The sequence below is a fragment of the Salvelinus fontinalis genome, chromosome 33 (genome assembly GCF_029448725.1).
Source record: "Salvelinus fontinalis isolate EN_2023a chromosome 33, ASM2944872v1, whole genome shotgun sequence".
NCBI lineage: Eukaryota > Metazoa > Chordata > Actinopteri > Salmoniformes > Salmonidae > Salvelinus > Salvelinus fontinalis.
In genome coordinates this window covers 23,844,345-23,864,289 of record NC_074697.1, presented here as the reverse complement: position 1 = coordinate 23,864,289, position 19,945 = coordinate 23,844,345, and the positions used below count along the sequence as shown (strand labels likewise).

The window sequence follows — 19,945 nt, the reverse complement described above, 5'->3', positions numbered from 1 at the left end:
TCTTGGCAGATATTAATTATGTTGATATTAACGTCATCAAGAAATTAAAAAATAGTCCAGCACAAAGTATATGATGTCATATCACTGACTCTACCTTCTAATACCTCATAATGATTGGCTATCTCCACACACCCTCTGACCAGGTGATTGGCCGGATGTGTAAGATCATCGACAAGACGTGCCTGTCTCCCACACCCACCCTGGAGCAGCACCTGATGTGGGATGACATCGCCATCCTGGCCCGTTACATGCTGATGTTGTCCTTCAACAACTCTCTGGACGTAGCAGCTCACCTGCCCTACCTGTTCCACGTGGTCACTCTGCTGGTGGCCACCGGCCCCCTGTCCCTCCGCGCCTCCACACACGGCCTGGTCATCAACATAATCCACTCTCTCTGCACCTGCTCCCAGCTCAACTTCAGAGGTGAGGAAGCACACCTTATCTTCCCTGCAGGCTATATACCATCTGTAGTTAAACAGCATACCCTTCCCTGGTCATTAATGTGTATGGATGCCACAGGGCTCCCTTGCAAGTAAGATAATTGAAAGACCCAATGTAAGCACTGCATGCAGTGAACCATGAAACTGCTTCAATAGAGGTAAATGTATGTTATTTATGTTTGTTTAAAACAGTTTGCTATAGATATCAGTGTTCAGGGTTTCTCTTTCAGAAGGGCAACAAGTCATATTTTCCTCTTGTCATGATCTCTTCCAGAGGAGACCAAGCAGGTCCTGAGGCTGAGCCTGACAGAGTTCTCCCTGCCTAAGTTCTATCTGCTGTTTGGCATCAGTAAGGTCAAGTCTGCTGCGGTCATCGCCTTCCGCTCCAGCTACCGTGACCGCTCCTTCTCCCCCGGCTCCTACGAGAGGGAGACCTTTGCCCTCTCCTCCCTGGAGACCGTCACTGAGGCCCTGCTGGAGATCATGGAGGTGAGGGAGACACACACACAGGCATGCTCACACACACACACATTACTTGATATTATACTATGTACCGTCCAGAATACAAGCAAAATACCAATATCTGACTGAATATGTCCTCTCTTGTAGGCGTGCATGAGGGACATCCCAGCGTGCAAATGGCTGGACCAATGGACCGAGCTGGCTCAGAAGTATGTCAGATTTCTTTTGAGACAGATTCACTTTGACCACTATCAATGAATGTCTCTCAGTGCATTCGGAAGGTATTCAGACCGCTTCACTTTTTCCACAATTTGTTACGTTACAGCCTTATTCTAAAAAAATTATATTAATTTAAATCCCTAATCAATTTATACACAATACCCCAAAATGACAAAGCAAAAACTGTTTTTTAGAAGTTTGTGCAAATGTATAAAAAACATAACTGAAATATCTGATTTACATAAGTATTCAGACCCTTTACTCATTACTTTGTTGAAGAACCTTTGGCAGCAATTACAGCCATGTCTTCTTGGGTATGACGCTACAAGCTTGGCAGACCTGTATTTGGGTATTTTTCCCTTCTCTGCAGATCCTCTCAAGCTCTGTCAGGTTTGATGGGGAGTGTTGCTGCACAGCTATTTTCAGGTCTTTCCAGAGTTGTTCGATCGGGTTCAAGTCCAGGCTCTGGCTGGGCCACTCAAGAACATTCAGAGGCTTGTCCCAAAGCCACTCCTGCGTTGTCATGGCTGTGTGCTTAGGGTCTTTGTCCTGTTGGAAGGTGAACATTCACCCCAGTCTGAGGTTCTGAGTGCTCTGGAGCAGGTTTTCATCAAGGATCTCTCTGTGCTTTGCTCCATTCATCTTTCCCTCAATATTGGCTAGTCTCCCTGCTGCTGAAAAACATCCCCACAGCATTATGCTGCCACCACCATGCTTCACCATTGGGATGGTTTTGGCCAGGTGATGAGCAGTGCCTGGTCTCCTCCAGATATGAAGCTTGGCATTCAGGCCAAAGAGTTCAATCTTGGTTTGTCAGACCAGATAATCTTGTTTGTCATGGTCTGAGATAGGGTTGCATATTTTGGGGAATATTCAGGTGGAAACTTTCTGTGGGAATATATGGGAATTAACGGAAATATATGCAAATTAATACTAATTGTTTTTTGCATTGGATATATTTACCATATCATATGGAGACAGAAACATAATTGCAAATTATAAAATCCTTCCAATAGAAAAAAATATATATATATTAAATTACAAATAGAACTTTAATTAAATGAGTTGACTCTTCCCATGGGATGATTTCACTGAACAACAAAATAAAGGGATTATTGAATGATCCCCAATGTTTTCAACATACATTTGTAAAATGATAGTCTAGAAACTAAAGCTTAGGTTGTCTTCCTCTCAGGCTTCCATGTATTCTGCCTGTACATCCTCAATGTCCACCTCTTGAACATCAGACTCTGAGGCCTCATCTTCACTGTCACTTTTCAACCTTGTTGTCAGGCTGAAAAAGCCTAAAATTTGCCCGGATTGCCACCAATTTTTCAACCCTTGTATTGGTCAGCCTGTTGTGTGCTTTGGTGTGTGTGTTCCCAAACAAGGACCAGTTGCGCTCTGAGGCGGCTGATGTTGGTGGGATTTGGAGGATGATGGAGGCAACAGGGGAAAGAGTCTCAGATCCACAAAGTCCCTTCCACCAGGTGGCTGATGAGATATGTTGGCACGACTGCCATATTGCATCTCCATCCCTAAGCCCTTATTTGGAAGTGGACTTCGCCAGACTGCCAAGAACCTTGCCCTCTACCAGGCCAAGGTAGCGAGACACAGTTGTGTTGACACCATAGGCCTTGTTGATCTCTGCACCAGACAGGATGCTCTTGCCAGCATACTTGTGGTCCAACATGTACGCTGCGGCATGTATGGGCTTCAGGCAGAAGTCTTCACGCTTTTTGATCTGTTTCAGAACGGCAGTTTCCTCTGCTTGGAGCAACAGTGAAGTGGGCAGGGCAGTATGGATTTCTTCTCTCACATCTGCAAGCAGAGTCTGAACATCAGACAGGATGGCATTGTCTCCCTCGATCTGTGCAATGGCTACTGCTATAGGTTTCAGGAGTTTCAGGCTGCTTACCACTCTCTCGGCAGACTGTGATGTGGCCATTTCTTGGAGAGACTCCTTCCCCTCCAGGAGACTGTCAAACATGATGACAACAGCAACCCAACGGGTGTTGCTAGGCAGCTTCAATGTGGTGCTTTTATTCTTCTCACTTTGCTTGGTGAGGTAGATTGCTGCTATAACTTGATGACCCTTCACATACCTAACCATTTCCTTGACTCTCTTGTCCATTGTTTTCAGTGCGGAGCATGTTCCATGCATGAGCAGCACAGCCAATGGGTGGGATGTGAGGGTAGGACTCCTCCACTTTAGACCAAGCAGGCTTCATGTTCGCAGCATTGTCTGTCACCAGTGCAAATACCTTCTGTGGTCCAAGGTCATTGACTGCCTTCAGCTCATCTGCAATGTAGAGACCGGTGTGTCTGTTGTCCCTTGTGTCTGTGCTCTTGTAGAATACTGGTTGCGCGGTGGAGATGATATGGTTAATTATATCATCATATACTTTCTCTTCCAATACACATTGCCTGTGAGCATCAGAGGTGAACCAGTTGCATACACAGCTCGAGCAAGACATTCATCAGCATTTCTGACTACGTTCCTCCGTTGAGTCAAAAAAACTGTTGCTATCGATAAGGTGTCTGATTCATCATTTTCAACTCAAATAGAAGTAGAGGGACTTTTGTGAGAGGTTGCTTGTTGTGAGTGCAGAGGGAACTTAATGCTCTTGGCCAGATGGTTCTGCATCTTTGTTGTATTCTTCACATATGATTTGGCACAGTATTTTCAAATGTACACAGCTTTTCCTTCTACATTAGCTGCAGTGTAATGTCTCCACACATCAGAACGTGCCCGTGGCATTTCTTGTAAAGATTAGAAAAAAACAAATACAATTCCATGTACAGATAAATACTTAAGCAGTTAGATTAAACAACTCCTTTGTAAGATAAATGTTTTAAATTGAAACATGTATGGAAACAGGTGAATTAACACTCAGTTAGCAGGCTCAAGCAAGCTAAAACCAACATGATAGCAAAAACTAACTAGCAGAAATTTTTGAAACACACTTTGCTGTAGGCTACTATTTACTAGTTAACAAAAAATCATGTATGTTATATAAAATATATTTACCCCACCCAGTATTGTAATCAAAACTTAACAGAAAGCATGTAGTCCTTGGCTCAGACAGTGTAGTAGTGTGGGTTCAATAGCATCTCATTATTGTGCAAGATCTTGAGAATCAGCTTAACATGCGATGGAAGAGTGCACTGCACATGTGGTGGAAGAATGCACTGCGCATGCAGAGTGTTGCAATTCCATTGAATTGGTGATAGTTTAATCAAAATATGCCACTAGACCTAGAATTGCCTTGTGTATCCCACAAAAAAAGGTTCACTGTTATAAGCTAACCTTTTTAATGAATTTAAGAAAAATTCCCAGGCTTAACTTCCCATGGAAAATTTCCAGAACAATTCTGGAAATTTACCTGAAAGTTTTCAACCCTTTGCAACCCTAGTCTGAGAGTCCTTTCGGGGCCTTTTGGCAAACTCCAAGCGGACTGTCATATGCCTTTTACTGAGGAGTGGCTACCGTCTGGAGTGGCTACCCTCCTGATTGAGGGAGTTCTGCACAGATGGTTGTCCTTCTTGAAGGTTCTCCAATCTCCACAGAGGAACTCTGGAGCTTTGTCAGTGACCATTGGTTTCTTGGCCACCTCCCTGACCAAGGCCCTTCTACCCCGATTGCTCAGTTTGGCCTGGCTGCCAGCTCTAGGTAGAGTATTGGTGGTTCCAAACTTCTTGCATTTAAGAATGATGGAGGCCACTGTGTTCTTGGACCTTCAATGCTGCAGACATGTTTTGGTTCCCATCCCCAGGTATGTGCCTCGAACACAATAATGTCTTGGAGCTCTACGGACAATTCCTTCGACCTCATGGCTTGGTTTTTGCTCTGACATGCACTGTCAACTGTGGGACCTTATATAGACAGGTGTGTGCCTTTTTTCAAATCATGTCCAATCAATTGAATTTACCACAGGTGGACTCCAATCAAGTTGTAGAAACATCTCAAAGATGATCAATGGAAACAAGGTGCACCTGAGCTCAATTTCGTGTTTCAATAGCAAAGGGTCTGAATACTTATGTAAATAATGTATTTCTGTTTTCTAAAAACATTTCTAAAAACATGTTTTTGCTTTGTCATTATGGAGTATTGTGTGTAGATTGAGGATTTTTTTTTATTGAATACATTTTTGAATAAGGTTGTAACGTAACAATGTGGACAAAGTCAAGGGGTCTGAATACTTTCTGAATGCACTGCAGACACACTCTATTGTGCACTTCTCAAATGCCACCTATGTGGTCCACCAGGTTTGCGTTCCAGTACAACCCGTCCCTGCAGCCCAGAGCCCTGGTGGTGTTTGGCTGCATCAGTAAGAGGGTGACCCACGGCCAGATCAAACAGATCATCAGGATCCTCAGCAAGGCCAGCCCCCTGCTCAGCATAGACCGGGTGGGTCTACATACACACACAGGCACACACACGCTGTTGGAGAGCTGAATTTTAATGAGCAACTCTGGCTTCCAGAATTAACACACACACACAGGCTGTTGGAGCGCTGAGTTTAAATTAGTAACTCCATCTTCCAGAATTAACACACACACACAAACATTGAGGGGTGGTGGTGAGTGTGTTTTACCTTTCCTTAGCTCAGTCTGCCAATTTTTGTCTGGCTCAGTCTGTACAGGCTAGGGTGCCTGTGGGTGCTATCTGCAATATGCAGAGAGCTAAGTGTTTATGAGTGCACCAACCCACTAATCCAATGGTTTCTAATCCTCTAGCTAACATTATGGATACTATGATACTCTCTCTCCCTTTTCTTCTCTACCCCGCTACTCTCTATTTCTTTCCCTCTCGTTTTATTTCCTCTTTTTCATGTTCCTTCTTTCTTTTATCTCTCTCTCACCCCACACCCTCTCTCTTTCACTCATCCTCTCCTATCCTCTTCCTCCACAGGGGCTGGAGAGCTGCTTAAAAGGACCTGATAACTACAACAGCCAGGTGTTGATTGAGGCCACAGTCATTGCTCTGACTAAGCTGCAGCCCCTTCTCAACAAGGTATACAAACCACAAACACAGAACACATGCCATACATAATGTGATTGTCTGTGGTCCACTGCTTGTCAAATTACATTTTTTGGGTCACGTACACAGATTTGCAGATGTTATCGCAAGTTCAACAAAATGCTTATGTTCTACTATTCAATAAAGAACCCCGCTGTAAATTGTTGGTTCGGGATTTTTAATAACAATTTGGAATCGGAGAAAGGCTAGATTTGTTCTTTGTTATCTTAATGTGCTTGGTGCTGTTCCCGTATATAATGTATGTAACCTCATGGGTTATACTGTATGCTCCTCCAGGACTCCCCCATGCACAAGGCAGTGTTCTGGGTGGCTGTGGCTGTGCTGCAGCTGGATGAACCTAACCTGTACTCTGCTGGGACGGCCCTGCTAGAGCAGAACCTGCACACTCTGGACAGCCTGAGAGTATTCAACGACAAGGTAACAGACAGACACTCACTCTCAGTTCAATGACAAAAATGAAACATATATTGCCACTATTTATATGCTGAATATGTGTTTCTACACCCCCCCAACCCCCCCCCCCCCCCCATCAAGAGTCCAGAGGAGGTGTTTATGGAGATCAGGCATCCTCTGGAGTGGCATTGTAAACAGATGGACCACTTTGTGGGCCTCAACTTCAGCTCCAACTTCAACTTCGCACTGGTGGGGCACCTGCTCAAAGGTAAGGAGAGGGCACAGAGCACCTGACTACATCTTGGCCCTAGCAACTACCCTTCCTGTGACTATACTGTGTATCATATAAACCACAGCTTCTCTGTCAATATTTGTTAAGTAAACATTCTGAAAATATTTGAAATTATTGAATTTGTTTGGGTCTAATCAACCTAGATAAAGGATAGACGAAAGATGTTGGCCTGACTTGCCGAGCCACTGATGAATTCCTGTCTTCCCCACTCAGTCAGAGACCCTAACAAGCAATATTGACTTGTCCTGCAGTGACAAAGAGCTTGGCAGCAGTTGTTGGTGTTTTCACTTGTCTCTGTAGTCTGTTCTTGTCACTAGCTGCATTTAATGTTGTGTACTCTGTAGGCCTTGATGTGTTTTAATGCTAACTGTGTTGAATTAATATGGCCATGTCACAATGTACCAAGCTAGCAGTGGAATGGTGTATGGCTATGACTAACGTGCCACACTGTTTTCCTTCTGTGCATGTCAATGTGAAGGCTACAGACACCCGTCGCCCGCCACAGTGGCTCGCACGGTGCGTATCCTCCACACGCTGCTGGCCTTGGTCGGAAAACACCTCAACTGTGACAAGTTTGAGGTCAACAGCCAAAGCGTGGCCTACCTGGCAGGTCAGTTCGTCACAGTCCTACACACTGACTCTACTCACCCACACTTTGTGTTGGCTCGCCAGACCTCCATTTTTTGTCAACTCACTGGACCTGCAATGTGCTTTTTGGATAGCAAGCAGTGCGTTGCTTTAGAAACATGATTTGTAAAACAGATATGATGGTCTGTCATGTAGTGCCCCCCATTGTTGGAATTGATTCCCTGATGCCGCTGAGGCATTTTAAGACTGGTGTTAAATTCATTAATTGAGGATTGCAGTTGTTCCCATTTGATGTAATGATTTATTTGTTGAAAGTGTACTATTGTAATTGTACCCTGTAGTCTATTTTTATTATTTTATTTGGAATGTTAATTTTTAAATGTTTGTGCTCAGGGCACCATTGTGAATGAGACCCTGGTGTCAATTGGGCTTCCCTGAATAAATACGAGTTAAAATAATCAAATCAAAGTCAAATTTTGCCACATGCGCCGAGCACTTCAGGTGTAGACATTACAGTGAAATGCTTACTTACAAGCCCTTAACCAACAGTGCAGTTTTAAGAAAAACGTGTTAAAGTATTGACTAAATTAACTGAAGTAAATAGAAAACAGTAACGAGGCTATGTACGGGTACTGAGTCAATATGCGGGGTCACAGGTTCGTCGAGGTAATTGAGGTAATATGTACAGTACCAGTCAAAAGTTTGGACATAACTACTCATTCAAGTGTTTTTCTTTATTATTACTGTTTTGCACATTGTAGAATAATAGTGAAGACATCAAAACTATGAAATAACATATATGGAATCATGTAGTAACCAAAAAAGTGTTAAACAAATCAAAATTTAGTTTACGTTTGAGATTCTTGAAAGTAGCCAACCTTTGCCTTAATGACTGCTTTGCACACTCTTGACATTCTCTCAACCAGCTTCATGAGGTAGTCACCTGGAATGCATTTCAATTAACAGATGTGCCTTGTAAAAACTTAATTTGTGGATTTTCTTAATGCGTTTGAGCCAATCAGTTGTGTTGTGACAAGGAAAGGGTGTTATTTATTTGGTAAAATACATACTACATATTTTGGCAAGAACAGCTCAAATAAGCAAAACGAAACAGAAGTCCATCATTACTTTAAGACATGGTCAGTCAATACGGAACATTTCAATAGCTTTGAAAGTTTCTTCAAGTGCAGTTGCAAAAACCATCAAGCGCTATGATGAAACTGTCTCTCATGAGGACCGGCACAGAAAAGGAAGACCCAGAGTTACCTCTGCTGCAGGGGATACGTTCATTAGAGTTAACTGTACCTCAGGTTGCAGCCCAAATAAATGCTTCACAGAGTTCAAGTAACAGACACATCTCAACATCAGTAACAGACACATCTCAACATCAGAGGAGACTGCGTGAATCAGGCCTTCATGGTTGAATTGCTGCAAAGAAACCACTACTAAAGGATACCAATAATAAGAAGAGACTTGCTTGGGCCAAGAAACACGAGCAATGGACATTCGACCGGTGGAAATCTGAGAGTCAAAATTTGAGATTTTTGGTTCCAACCGCTGTGTCTTTGTGAGACGTGGAGTAGGTGAACGGATTATCTCCGCATGTGTGGTTCCTACCGTGAAGCATGGAGGAGGATTTGTGATGGTTTGGGGGTGTTTTGCTGGTGACACTGTTTGATTTATTTAGAATTCAAGGCACACTTAACCAGTATGGCTACCACAGCATTCTGCAGCTATAAACCATCACATCTGGTTTGTGCTTAGTGGGATTATAATTTGTTTTTCAACAGCACAATGACCCAAAACACACCTCAAGGCTGTGTAAGGGCTATTTGACTAAGATGGAGAGTGATGGAGTGCTGCATCAGATGACCTGGCCTCCACAATCCCCCGAACCTCAACCTAACTGAGATGGTTTGGGATGAATTGGACCGCAGAGTGAAGGGAAAGCAGCCAACAAGATCTCAGCATATGTGGGAACTCCTTCAAGACTGTTGGTAATGCATTCCTCATGAAGCTGTTTGAGAGAATGCCAAGAGTGTGCAAAGCTGTCATCAAGGCAAGGGTGGCAACTTTGAAGAATCTAAAATATATTTTGATTTGTTTAACACTTTTTTTGGTTACTACATGATTCCATATGTGTTATTTCATAGTTTGGAACTCTTCACTTATTCTACAATGTAGAAAATAGTAAAAATAAAGAAAAACCCTTGAATGAGTAGGTGTGTCCAAACTTTTGACTTGTACTGTAAATGTAGGTAGAGGTAAAGTGACTATGCATCATATTTTATTGGTCACATACATGTGTTTATTAAATGTTATTGCGGGTGTTGCGAAATGCTTGTGTTTCTAGCTCCAATAGTGCAGTAATGTCGAACAATTTCACAACAATACACACCAATCTAAAATAAAATATAAATATTTGGATGAGCAATGTCAGAGCGGTGTACACTAAGTTACAATATATATGTATGAGATGAGTAATGCAAAATATGTAAATATTATTAAAGTGGCCAGTGATTTCAAGTTTGTATATAGGGCAGCACCGTCTAATGTGCTAGTGATAGCTATTTTACAGTCTGAGGGCCTTGAGATAGAAGCTGTTTTTCAGTCTTTCGGTCCCAGCTGTGATGCACCTGTACTGACCTCTACTTATGGAAGATAGAGGGGTGAACAGGCAGTGGCTCGGGTGGTTGTTGTCCTTGATGATCTTTTTGGCCTTCCTGTGACATCGTGTGCTGTATGTGTCCTGGAGGGCAGATAGTTTATCCCCGGTGTTATGTTGGGCAGACCGCACCACCCTCTGGAGAGCGCTGCGGTTGCGGGCGGTGCAGTTGCTGTACCAGGCGGTGATGCATTCTGACAGGATTCTCTCAATTGTGCATCTGTAGAAGTTTGTGTGGGTTTTAGGTGCCAAACCATATTTCTTCAGCCTCCTGAGGTTGAAGAGGCGCTGTTGCGCCTTCTTCACTACACTGTCTGTGTGGGTGGACCATTTCAGTTTGTCAGTGATGTGTACGCCGAGGAACTTGAAGCTTTCCACGAGAGGTTCGACCGATTATGATCAATTTTTTTACACCGATAACGATTATTAGAGGGCCAAAAAAGCCGATACCGATTAATCGGCCTAATTTTTATTTTTATATATAATTATAATTATTTTTTTACATTTATTTGTAATAATGACAATTACAACAATACTGAGTGAACACTTATTTTAACTTAATATAATACATCAATAAAATCAATTTAGCCTCAAATAAATAATGAAACATGTCCAATTTGGTTTAAATAATGCAAAAACAAAGTGTTGGAGAAGAAAGTAAAAGTGCAATATGTGCCATGTAAGAAAGCTAACGTTTAAGTTCCTTGCTCAGAACATGAGAACATATGAAAGCTGGTGGTTCCTTTTAACATGAGTCTTCAATATTCCCAGTTAAGAAGTTTTAGGTTGTAGTTATTATAGGAATTACAGGACTATTTCTCTCTACACGATTTGTATTTCATATACCTTTGACTATTGGATGTTCTTATAGGCACTTTAGTATTGCCAGTGTAACAGTATAACTTCCATCCCTCTTCTCGCTGCTACCTGGGCTTGAACCAGGAACACATCGACAACAGCCTCCCTCGAAGCAGCGTTACCCATGCAGAGCAAGGGGAACAACTACGCCAAGTCTCAGAGCGAGTGATGTTTGAAACGCTATTAGCGCGCACCCCGCTAACTAGCTAGCCATTTCACATCGGTTACACCAACCTACTCTCGGGAGTTGATAGGCTTGAATTCCTAAACAGCAGAGCTGCTGGCAAAACGCAAGAAAGTGCTGTTTGAATGAATGCTTACAACCCTGCTGGTGCCCACCATCGCTCAGTCAGACTGCTCTATCAAATCATAGACTTAGGTCATTAATATGGTCGAATCCGGAAACTATCATCTCGAAAACAAAACGTTTATTCTTTCAGTGAAATACGGAACCGTTCCGTATTTTATCTAACGGGTGGCATCCGCAAGTCTAAATATTCCTGTTACATTGCACAACCTTCAATGTTATGTCATAATTACGTAAAATTCTGGCAAATTAGTTCGCAATGAGCCAGGCGGCCCAAACTGTTGCATATACCCTGACTCTGCGTGCAATGAACGAAAGAGAAGTGATACAATTTCACCTGGTTAATATTGCCTGCTAACCTGGATTTCTTTTAGCTAAATATGCAGGTTTAAAAATAAATACTTCTGTGTATTGATTTTAAGAAAGGCATTTATGTTTATGGTTAGGTACACGTTGGAGCAACGACAGTCCTTTTTCCCGAATGCGCACTGCATCGATTATATGCAACGCAGGACACGCTAGATAAGCTAGTAATATCCTCAACCATGTGTAGTTAAAACTAGTGATTATGATTGATTGATTGTTTTTTATAAGACAAGTTTAATGCTAGCTAGCAACTTACCTTGGCTTCTTACTGCATTCGCGCAACAGGCGGGCTCCTCGTGAGGCAGGTGGTTAGAGCGTTGGACTAGTTAACCGTAAGGTTGCAAGATTCAAATAAAATGTATTTATATAGCCCTTCTTACATCAGCTGATATATCAAAGTGCTGTACAGAAACCCAGCCTAAAACCCCAAACAGCAAGCAATGCAGGTGTAGAAGCACGGTGGCTAGGAAAAACTCCCTAGAAAGGCCAAAATCTAGGAAGAAACCTAGAGGAACCAGGCTATGAGGGGTGGCCAGTCCTCTTCTGGCTGTGCCGGGTGGAGATTATAACAGAACATGGCCAAGATGTTCAAATGTTCATAAATGACCAGCATGGTCAAATAATAATAATCACAGTAATTGTCGAGGGTGCAGAAGGTCAGCACCTCAGGAGTAAATGTCAGTTGGCTTTTCATAGCCGATCATTAAGAGTATCTCTACCGCTCCTGCTATCTCTAGAGATTTGAAAACAGCAGGTCTGTGACAGGTAGCACGTCCGGTGAACAGGTCAGGGTTCCATAGCCGCAGGCAGAACAGTTGAAACTGGAGCAGCAGCGCGGCCAGGTGGACCGGGGACAGCAAGGAGTCATCATGCCAGGTAGTCCTGAGGCATGGTCCTAGGGCTCAGATCCTCCTAGAGAGAGAAAGAGAGAATTAGAGAGAGCATACTTAAATTCACACAGGACACCGGATAAGACAGGAGAAATACTCCAGATATAACAAACTGACCCTAGCCCCCCGACACACAAACTACTGCAGCATAAATACTGGAGGCTGAGACAGGAGGGGTCAGGAGACACTGTGGCCCCATCCGATGATACCCCCGGACAGGGCCAAACAGGAAGGATATAACCCCACCCACTTTGCCAAAGCACAGCCCCCACACCACTAGAGGGATATCTTCAACCACCAACTTACCATCCTGAGACAAGGCCAAGTAAAGCCCACAAAGATCTCTGCCACGGCACAACCCAAGGGGGTTGAATCCCTGAGCTGACGGTAAAAAGGTAAAAATCTGTCGTCTGCCCTTGAACAAGGCAGTTAACCCACCGTTCCTAGGCCATCATTGAAAATAAGAATGTGTTCTTAACTGACTTGTCTAGTTAAATAAAGGTGTAAAAATAAAAATAAATCGTCCGAATCGGCACCCAAAATTACCGATTTCCGATTGTTATGAAAACTTGAAATCGGCCCTAATTAATCGGCCATTCCGATTAATCGGTCGTCCTCTACTTTCCACCTCCACTGCTGTTGATGTGGATATGGGGGTGCTGTTTCCTGAAGTCCACGATCATCTATTTTATTTTGTTGACTTTGAGTGAGGGGTTATTTTCCTGGCACCACACTCCCAGGGCCCTCACCTCCTCCCTGTAGACTGTCTCGTCATTGTTGGTAATCAGGCCTACTACTGTTGTGTCATCTGCAAACTTGATGATTGAGTTGGAGGCGTGCTTGGCCATGCGGTCATGGGTGAACAGGGAGTCCAGGAGGGGGCTGAGCACGCACCCTTGTGAGGGCCCCGTGTTTAGAAAAAGCAAAGTGGAGGTATTGTTACCTACCTTCACCACCTGTCAGGAAGTCCAGGACCCAGTTGCACAGGGCGGGGTTCAGACCCAGGTCCTCAAGCTTAATGATGAACTTGGAGGGTCCTGTGGTGTTGAATGCTGAGCTATAGTCAATGAACAGCATTCTTACATAGGTATTCCTCTTGTCCAGATGGGATAGGGCAGTGCGATGCCGATTGCATGGTCTGTGGAGCTTTTGAAGTGGGTCTAGGGTGTCAGTAGGGTGGAGGTGATATGATCCTTGACTAGTCTCTCAAAGCACTAAATGATGACAGAATTGAGTGCTACTGCGCGAAAGTAATTTTGTTCAGTTACATTAGCTTTCTTGGGTACAGGAACAAATGGTGGCCATCTTGAAGCATGTGGGGACAGCAGACTGGGATTGGGAGAGATTGAATATGTCCGTAAACACTCCTGTTGTGCATCCTCTGAGGACGGGGCTCGGAATGCTGTCTGAGCCGGCATCCTTGCGAGAGTTAACACGCTTAAATGTCTAACTGACGTCTGCCACGGAGGAGGGGAGCCCACAGTCCTTGGTAGCGGGCCGTGTCGGTGGCACTACGTTATCCTCAAAGCAGGCGAAGAAGGTATTTAGCTTGTCCGGAAGCAAGTCGTCTGTGTCCGCGACGTGGCTGGTTTGTCTTTGTAGTCCGTGATTGTCTGTAGAACCTGCCACATACCTCTCGTGTCTGAGCCTTTGAATAGCGTCTCCACTTTGTCTCTATACTGACGTTTTGCCTGTTTGATTGCCTTACGGAGGGAATAACTACGCTGTGTGTATTCGGCCATATTCCCAGTCACCTTGCTATGGTTAAATGTGGTGGTTTGCGCTTTCAGTTTTGTGTGAATGCTGCCATCCACAGTTTCTAGTTAGGGTAGGTTTTAATAGTCACAGTGGGTACAACATCTCCTATATGCTTCCACACCATCTGTGTATTCGGTGATGTTATTCCGGGAGGCTACTCGGAACATATCCCAGTCTGTGTGGTCAAACCGATCTTGAAGTGTGGATTCCGATTGGTCAGACCAGCGTTGAATAGTCCTTGTCGGCATCCCTGAAGTTGGAGTAGCAGTGGTCGAGTGTTTTAGCAGTGCGGGTACTACAGTCAGTGTGTTAATAGAACTTTGGTAGTGTTTTCCTCAAATTTGCTTTGTTAAAATCCCCAGCTACAATAAATGCAGCCTCAGGAAATGTGGTTTCCAGTTTGCATGAAGTCCAGTGAAGTTGTTTGAGGGCCGTTGTGGTATTGGCTTGATGGGGGGAAAAACACGGCTGTGACTATAACCAAAGATAATTCTCTTGGGAGGTAATACGGTCGGCATTCGATTGAGGTATTCTAGGTCAGGTGAACAAAAGGAGTTGAGGTCCTGGGTGTTATCACAATCACACCATGAGTAGTTAATCATGAAACATACATCCCCGCCTTTCTTCCCGGAGAGATATTTATTCCTGTCTGCGCAATGAACTGAGAACCCAACTGGCTGTACGGACTCAAGACAGTATATCCCGAGAGAGAGCCATGTTTCCGTGAAACAGTATGTTACAATCCCGGCTGTATGTAATAACACAAAAAATGTCTGTGCTAACAATGTAAGAAATAACAGATAACTTTTTTATTTTTCAATTAAAAATAGGTTGTTATCCTTGCACCACACTGTCAGGTCTCTGACCTCCTCCTGTCTCATCATTGTCTGTGATCAGGCCTTCCACTGTTGTGTCATCAGGAAACTTAATGATGGCGTTGGAATCATGCTTGGCCATGCAGTCATGGGTGAACAGGGAGTACAGGAGGGGACTGAGCACGCACCCCTGAGGGGCCCCAGTGTTGAGGATCAGCATGGCAGATGTGTTGTTACCTACCCTTACCATCTGGGGGCAGCCCATTAGGAAGTCTTGGATCCAGTTACTGAGGGAGGTGTTTAGTCCCAGGGTCTTTAGCTTAGTGATGAGCTTTGAGGGCACTATGGTGTTGAACGCTAAGCTGTAGTCAATGAATAGCATTCTCACATAGGTGTTCCTTTTGTCCAAGTGGGAAAGGGCAGTGTGGAGTGCAATAGAGAGAGCATCTGTGGATCTGTTGGGATGGTATGCAATTTGGAGTGGATCTAGGGTTTCTGGGATAATTGTGTTGTGACCAGCCTTTCAAAGCACTAAATGGCTACAGACGTGAGTGCTGCAGGTCGGTAGTCATTTAGTCAGGTTTCCGTGGTGTTCTTGGGCACAGGGACTATGGTGGTCTGCTTTGAAACATGTTGGAACAGGTTAAAAATGTCAGAAGACACTTGCCAGTTGGTCAGCCCATGCTCGGAGTCTCACTCATTGAAAGCGTCAGATATACCCTTTAGCTCAGTGCGGATGTTGCCTGTAATCCATGGCTTCTGGTTGGAATATGTACATACGGTCACAATGGGGATGACGTCTTCGATGCACTTATTGATGAAGCCAGTGACTGAAACTGGATGAGCTATCAAGACTATTATCCAATGATTGCACGTTGGCTAATAGGACTGATGGTAAAGGCAGGTTATCCACTTGCTGTCGGATTCTTACAAGGCACACCGACCTACGACCCATATATCTCTGTCTCTTCTTCATGCGAATGACTGGGATTTAGGCCTTGTCCAGTTTCTGAAGTAAGCCCTTTGCGTCCGACTCATTAAAGAATAAATCTTTGTCCAGTATGAGGTGAGTAATCTCTGTTCTGTTATCCAGAAGCTCTTTTCGGTCATGAGATGGTGGCAGAAACATTGTGTTCCAAATAATTAAAAAACACACACAATAGCACAATTGGTTAGGAGCCCGTAAAACGTCAGCCATCTCCTCCGGCACCATTATGAATATTCATGAATGTTTATGCAATGATGGAAACATGTCCCATTACTGGTTTTCACCCTGATCTGGTGTGTGTGTGCGTGCGTCTGTGTACGTCTGTGTGTGTGACTGTTTGCAGCCCTGCTCACCGTGTCAGAGGAGGTGCGTAGTCGCTGCAGTCTAAAACACAGGAAGTCTCTGCTGCTGTCTGAGATGGCCATGGAGAACATTCCCATGGATACCTACTCTCTGCACCACACTGACCCCAACTGCAGGTGAGGCGCTCTCTACATCAGACACTTTGATCCTGAATAGGTTTTAACTTCAGCTGAAGACAAAGCCCATTTTCCTTTATCCAAAGTTTCATCTTGGTAAGTATCTTTACCAAGATGCAACTTATGTTCTTGGTAAATATCTTTACCATCAAGCTTGAAGTGTTATTTCCGTACCTGTGGCCCCCATCTCCTCCCCTCAGGACACTGAGAGAGTGCCAGCTGTGGGCATCTCCCAAGGTGTCAGAGCGCTATCTGAATGCCTACTACCCCACGATGGGGCAGATCAGCCCCCGTACACGCAAGTCCATGAGCCTGGACATGGGCCAGGCCTCCCATGCCAACACCAAGAAGCTGCTGGGTAACTATAACATTGCTGCTAAACTACACTGGTAATGTTGTCTAGGTGTTCCCCTTAGCATTGGAGTAGCATTTTATACTGCTGCGCCAGAAGTGTATCATGCAAGCTGTTTTATTGGGTGTATACTCGGTCTATGCTTTGAAGCCATGCTAATGCTGACTATGACCAGGCAGTATTGACTACAGCGTTAGTTGCGTCTCATTTCCGGCAAGAAATACACAGCTGATGTAAGAGTGCTGTAAGATGGACATCCCATGTCACCACTCACCACCTTATCTGCCTAGACCCTCTCCTCACCCTCTTCAATCATTAGCTCTACACTCTCTGTCTGTGGTGTATTTCTCCAGGAACCAGGAAGAGTTTTGATCACCTGATATCCGACTCCAAAGCACCAAAGAGACCAGAGACCGAGTCTGGCGTCACCACCCCGCCTAAGGTTAGGTGCGTGGCCGAGAACGACTACGAGAGAGACAACCAAAGAATGGGCCACTCCCACCTCCGCAAGATGTCTGTGACCGAGTCCAACGTCCTATTGGACGAGGAGGTGCTGACCGACCCCAAAGTCCAGGCCCTGCTGCTCACTGTGCTGGTGAGAGGATTATCACACAAACTCACACCTGGCAAAATAAGAAATACTTATAAAGCGGGTAATAAAATAATAAAAACATATGTAACACACTCGCTGGACATACAGTACATGTTGCACATACTCAGTGCACCACTAGTTACTGCTCGGATCCAAGTAGTTATCATGAATGGATTGCACGTCGGGAGGCAGCAACATGCAGTGCATTCGGAAAGTTTTCAGACCCCTTAACGTTTTCCACATTTTGTTACATTACAGCCTTATTCTAAACTGGATTACATTGTTTTTCCCCTCATCAATCAACAAAATGTGGAGAAAGTCAATACTTTCCGAATGCACTGTAGCGTACAGCTTTCTACTGTATATAACTGGTTCAGTCTGCAAAGCTATGCTGTCTGTTTCTCTGTCCAAGGCCACCCAGGTAAAGTACACCACAGATGATTTTGACCAGAGGATCCTGTACGAGTATCTAGCTGAAGCTAGCGTCGTCTTCCCAAAAGTATTTCCCGTCGTGTAAGTAAACATGCCCGAAAATATGCCCGAAAACCAAATACATAGGCTAAGGGGCTACTTTTCCATAAGCAAATCTAGAGACTGGAGAAAACCCAGGGAAATTATTTGAGAGCTTGAAAGCTGTTTTGGCCCAAGATGGTTGTTTTTGGGGGGAGGAAAGTCCCAATGGTCTTCTGAGGAGAAGAGGCCTGTCCTGCTCCAAATGCATCATGGGAGTTGTAGTGTGGTTTACCTATCTACAGAGATTATATGTGGGCGGCTGTATACAAGTAAAAATGTCACGAGTTCAAAAAAAGTTCTTTTTTTTTTTTTTTCACCTTTATTTAACCAGTGAGGCTAGATTGACAACCATTTCTAATTTGCAACTGCGACCTGGCCAAGATAAAGCAAACCAGTTCGACACATACAACAACACAGTTACACATGGAATTAACAAACATATACAATCAATAATACAGTAGGAAAATCTATATACAGCATGTGCAAATGAGGTAGGATAAGAGGTAAGGCAATAAATAGGCCATGGTGGCAAAGTAAATACAATATAGCAATTAAACACTGGAATGGTAGGATGTGCAGAGGATGAATGTGGAAGTTGAGATACTGGGGTGCAAAGGATCAAGATAAATAAAAAAATACAGTATTGGGATGAGGTAGATTGGATGGGATATTTACAGATGAGCTATGTACAGGTTAACTTGAGAACTGTCTCGTATGAGGCCTAGTTATTCACCAGTGTGTTTGAGTCCTGTCATGATATGTGTTGACAGGGTCACTGGGAAAGGGTGTTGCCATGCAGAGTGAGGTGTGTCTGTAATGATTATGGTGCCTACCTAGCTGATGTTTATCTTTGTGTTTCCTCCTCTTCCCAGCCACAACCTGCTGGACTCCAAGATCAGCACGCTGCTGTCTATGTGCCAGGATACCAACCTGCTGAACCCAGTGCATGGCATCGTTCAGAGTGTGGTCTACCATGAAGAGTCTCCTCCACAATACCAACCCTCCTATCTACAGAGTATGTACATTCATCTACAGACCTGCTCTACCCATCTCTCTCCTCGCTGTCCTCATCTACCTCATCTTGCATCATTCATCTCTCTCTGCCCCCTCCCTTTGTCTCGCTCTCCTGTCTATCGCTGTCTGTCTCTCTGCCCCTATCTCCTCCTCTACTTTTCTCATCCATCATCTCTCTCTCTGTCTGTCTCAGTCCCTATCTCCTCCTCTACATCTAATCTCTCTCTGCCCCCATCTTTCTCTGCCCCTTCTCTTTCTCTCTTGCCCTCTCCCCTGACCGTTATGTTGTGTTTTCTTCTTTAGCAGTTTAACTTTGCCAATGATGCCTTTCTCCCTCCATTACTTTCCCCCCCCCTCTCTCTCTCTCGCTCTCTCTCGCTCTCTCTCTCTCTCGCTCTCTCTCTCTCTCGCTCTCTCTCTCTCTCTCTCTCTCTTTCTCTCACACAGGCTTCGGCTTTAATGGACTTTGGAGGTTTGCCGGACCCTTCTCAAAGGTATGATTCATTGCCCTCATATTTCCCTTTCATTCTCCCCAAGGCAGTGCGGCCGTGCTGGAAGAATTTAGCCTCGGTAAGCAATTACAGCCTTGCCAGGGAGCCTGCCGATTGCCCCAAGATTTATTGGACATCCTCCTCTCTCTCTCTCGCTCTCTCACTCTCTCTCACTTTCTGGCAACCTCAGTTTCCCTTTATGATGGTTTTGAGTAAATAGGACAAGCAGATGCTTCTAACTCTAAATTGAAGGTCTGGTTTCAGCATGGGGCCACATATACAGTACCAGTCAAAAGTTTAGACACACCTACTCATTCCAGGGTTTATCTTTATTTATACCACCCCTACCTTATCACAACACAACTGATTGGCTCAAATGCATTAAAAAGGAAATAAATTCCACAACTTTTAACAAGGCA

General features: G+C 44.2%; 1 protein-coding gene across 2 annotated transcripts in view; it reads left to right on the top strand.

The window, feature by feature from the left end:
- The window catches only part of LOC129831851 (neurofibromin-like), a 113,426-nt gene that overhangs the window by 85,370 nt on the left and 8,111 nt on the right, over positions 1 to 19,945 (top strand). For both annotated transcript variants that reach the window (XM_055895359.1, XM_055895357.1), the window contains 14 exons: positions 144 to 423; positions 715 to 929; positions 1,050 to 1,111; positions 5,391 to 5,532; positions 6,037 to 6,138; positions 6,442 to 6,582; positions 6,700 to 6,826; positions 7,329 to 7,460; positions 16,429 to 16,564; positions 16,765 to 16,922; positions 17,270 to 17,511; positions 17,921 to 18,021; positions 18,894 to 19,036; positions 19,483 to 19,529. In XM_055895359.1, coding sequence (XP_055751334.1) covers positions 144 to 423; positions 715 to 929; positions 1,050 to 1,111; positions 5,391 to 5,532; positions 6,037 to 6,138; positions 6,442 to 6,582; positions 6,700 to 6,826; positions 7,329 to 7,460; positions 16,429 to 16,564; positions 16,765 to 16,922; positions 17,270 to 17,511; positions 17,921 to 18,021; positions 18,894 to 19,036; positions 19,483 to 19,529 — 2,028 coding nt within the window. The remainder of the gene's footprint in view (positions 1 to 143; positions 424 to 714; positions 930 to 1,049; positions 1,112 to 5,390; positions 5,533 to 6,036; positions 6,139 to 6,441; positions 6,583 to 6,699; positions 6,827 to 7,328; positions 7,461 to 16,428; positions 16,565 to 16,764; positions 16,923 to 17,269; positions 17,512 to 17,920; positions 18,022 to 18,893; positions 19,037 to 19,482; positions 19,530 to 19,945) is intronic.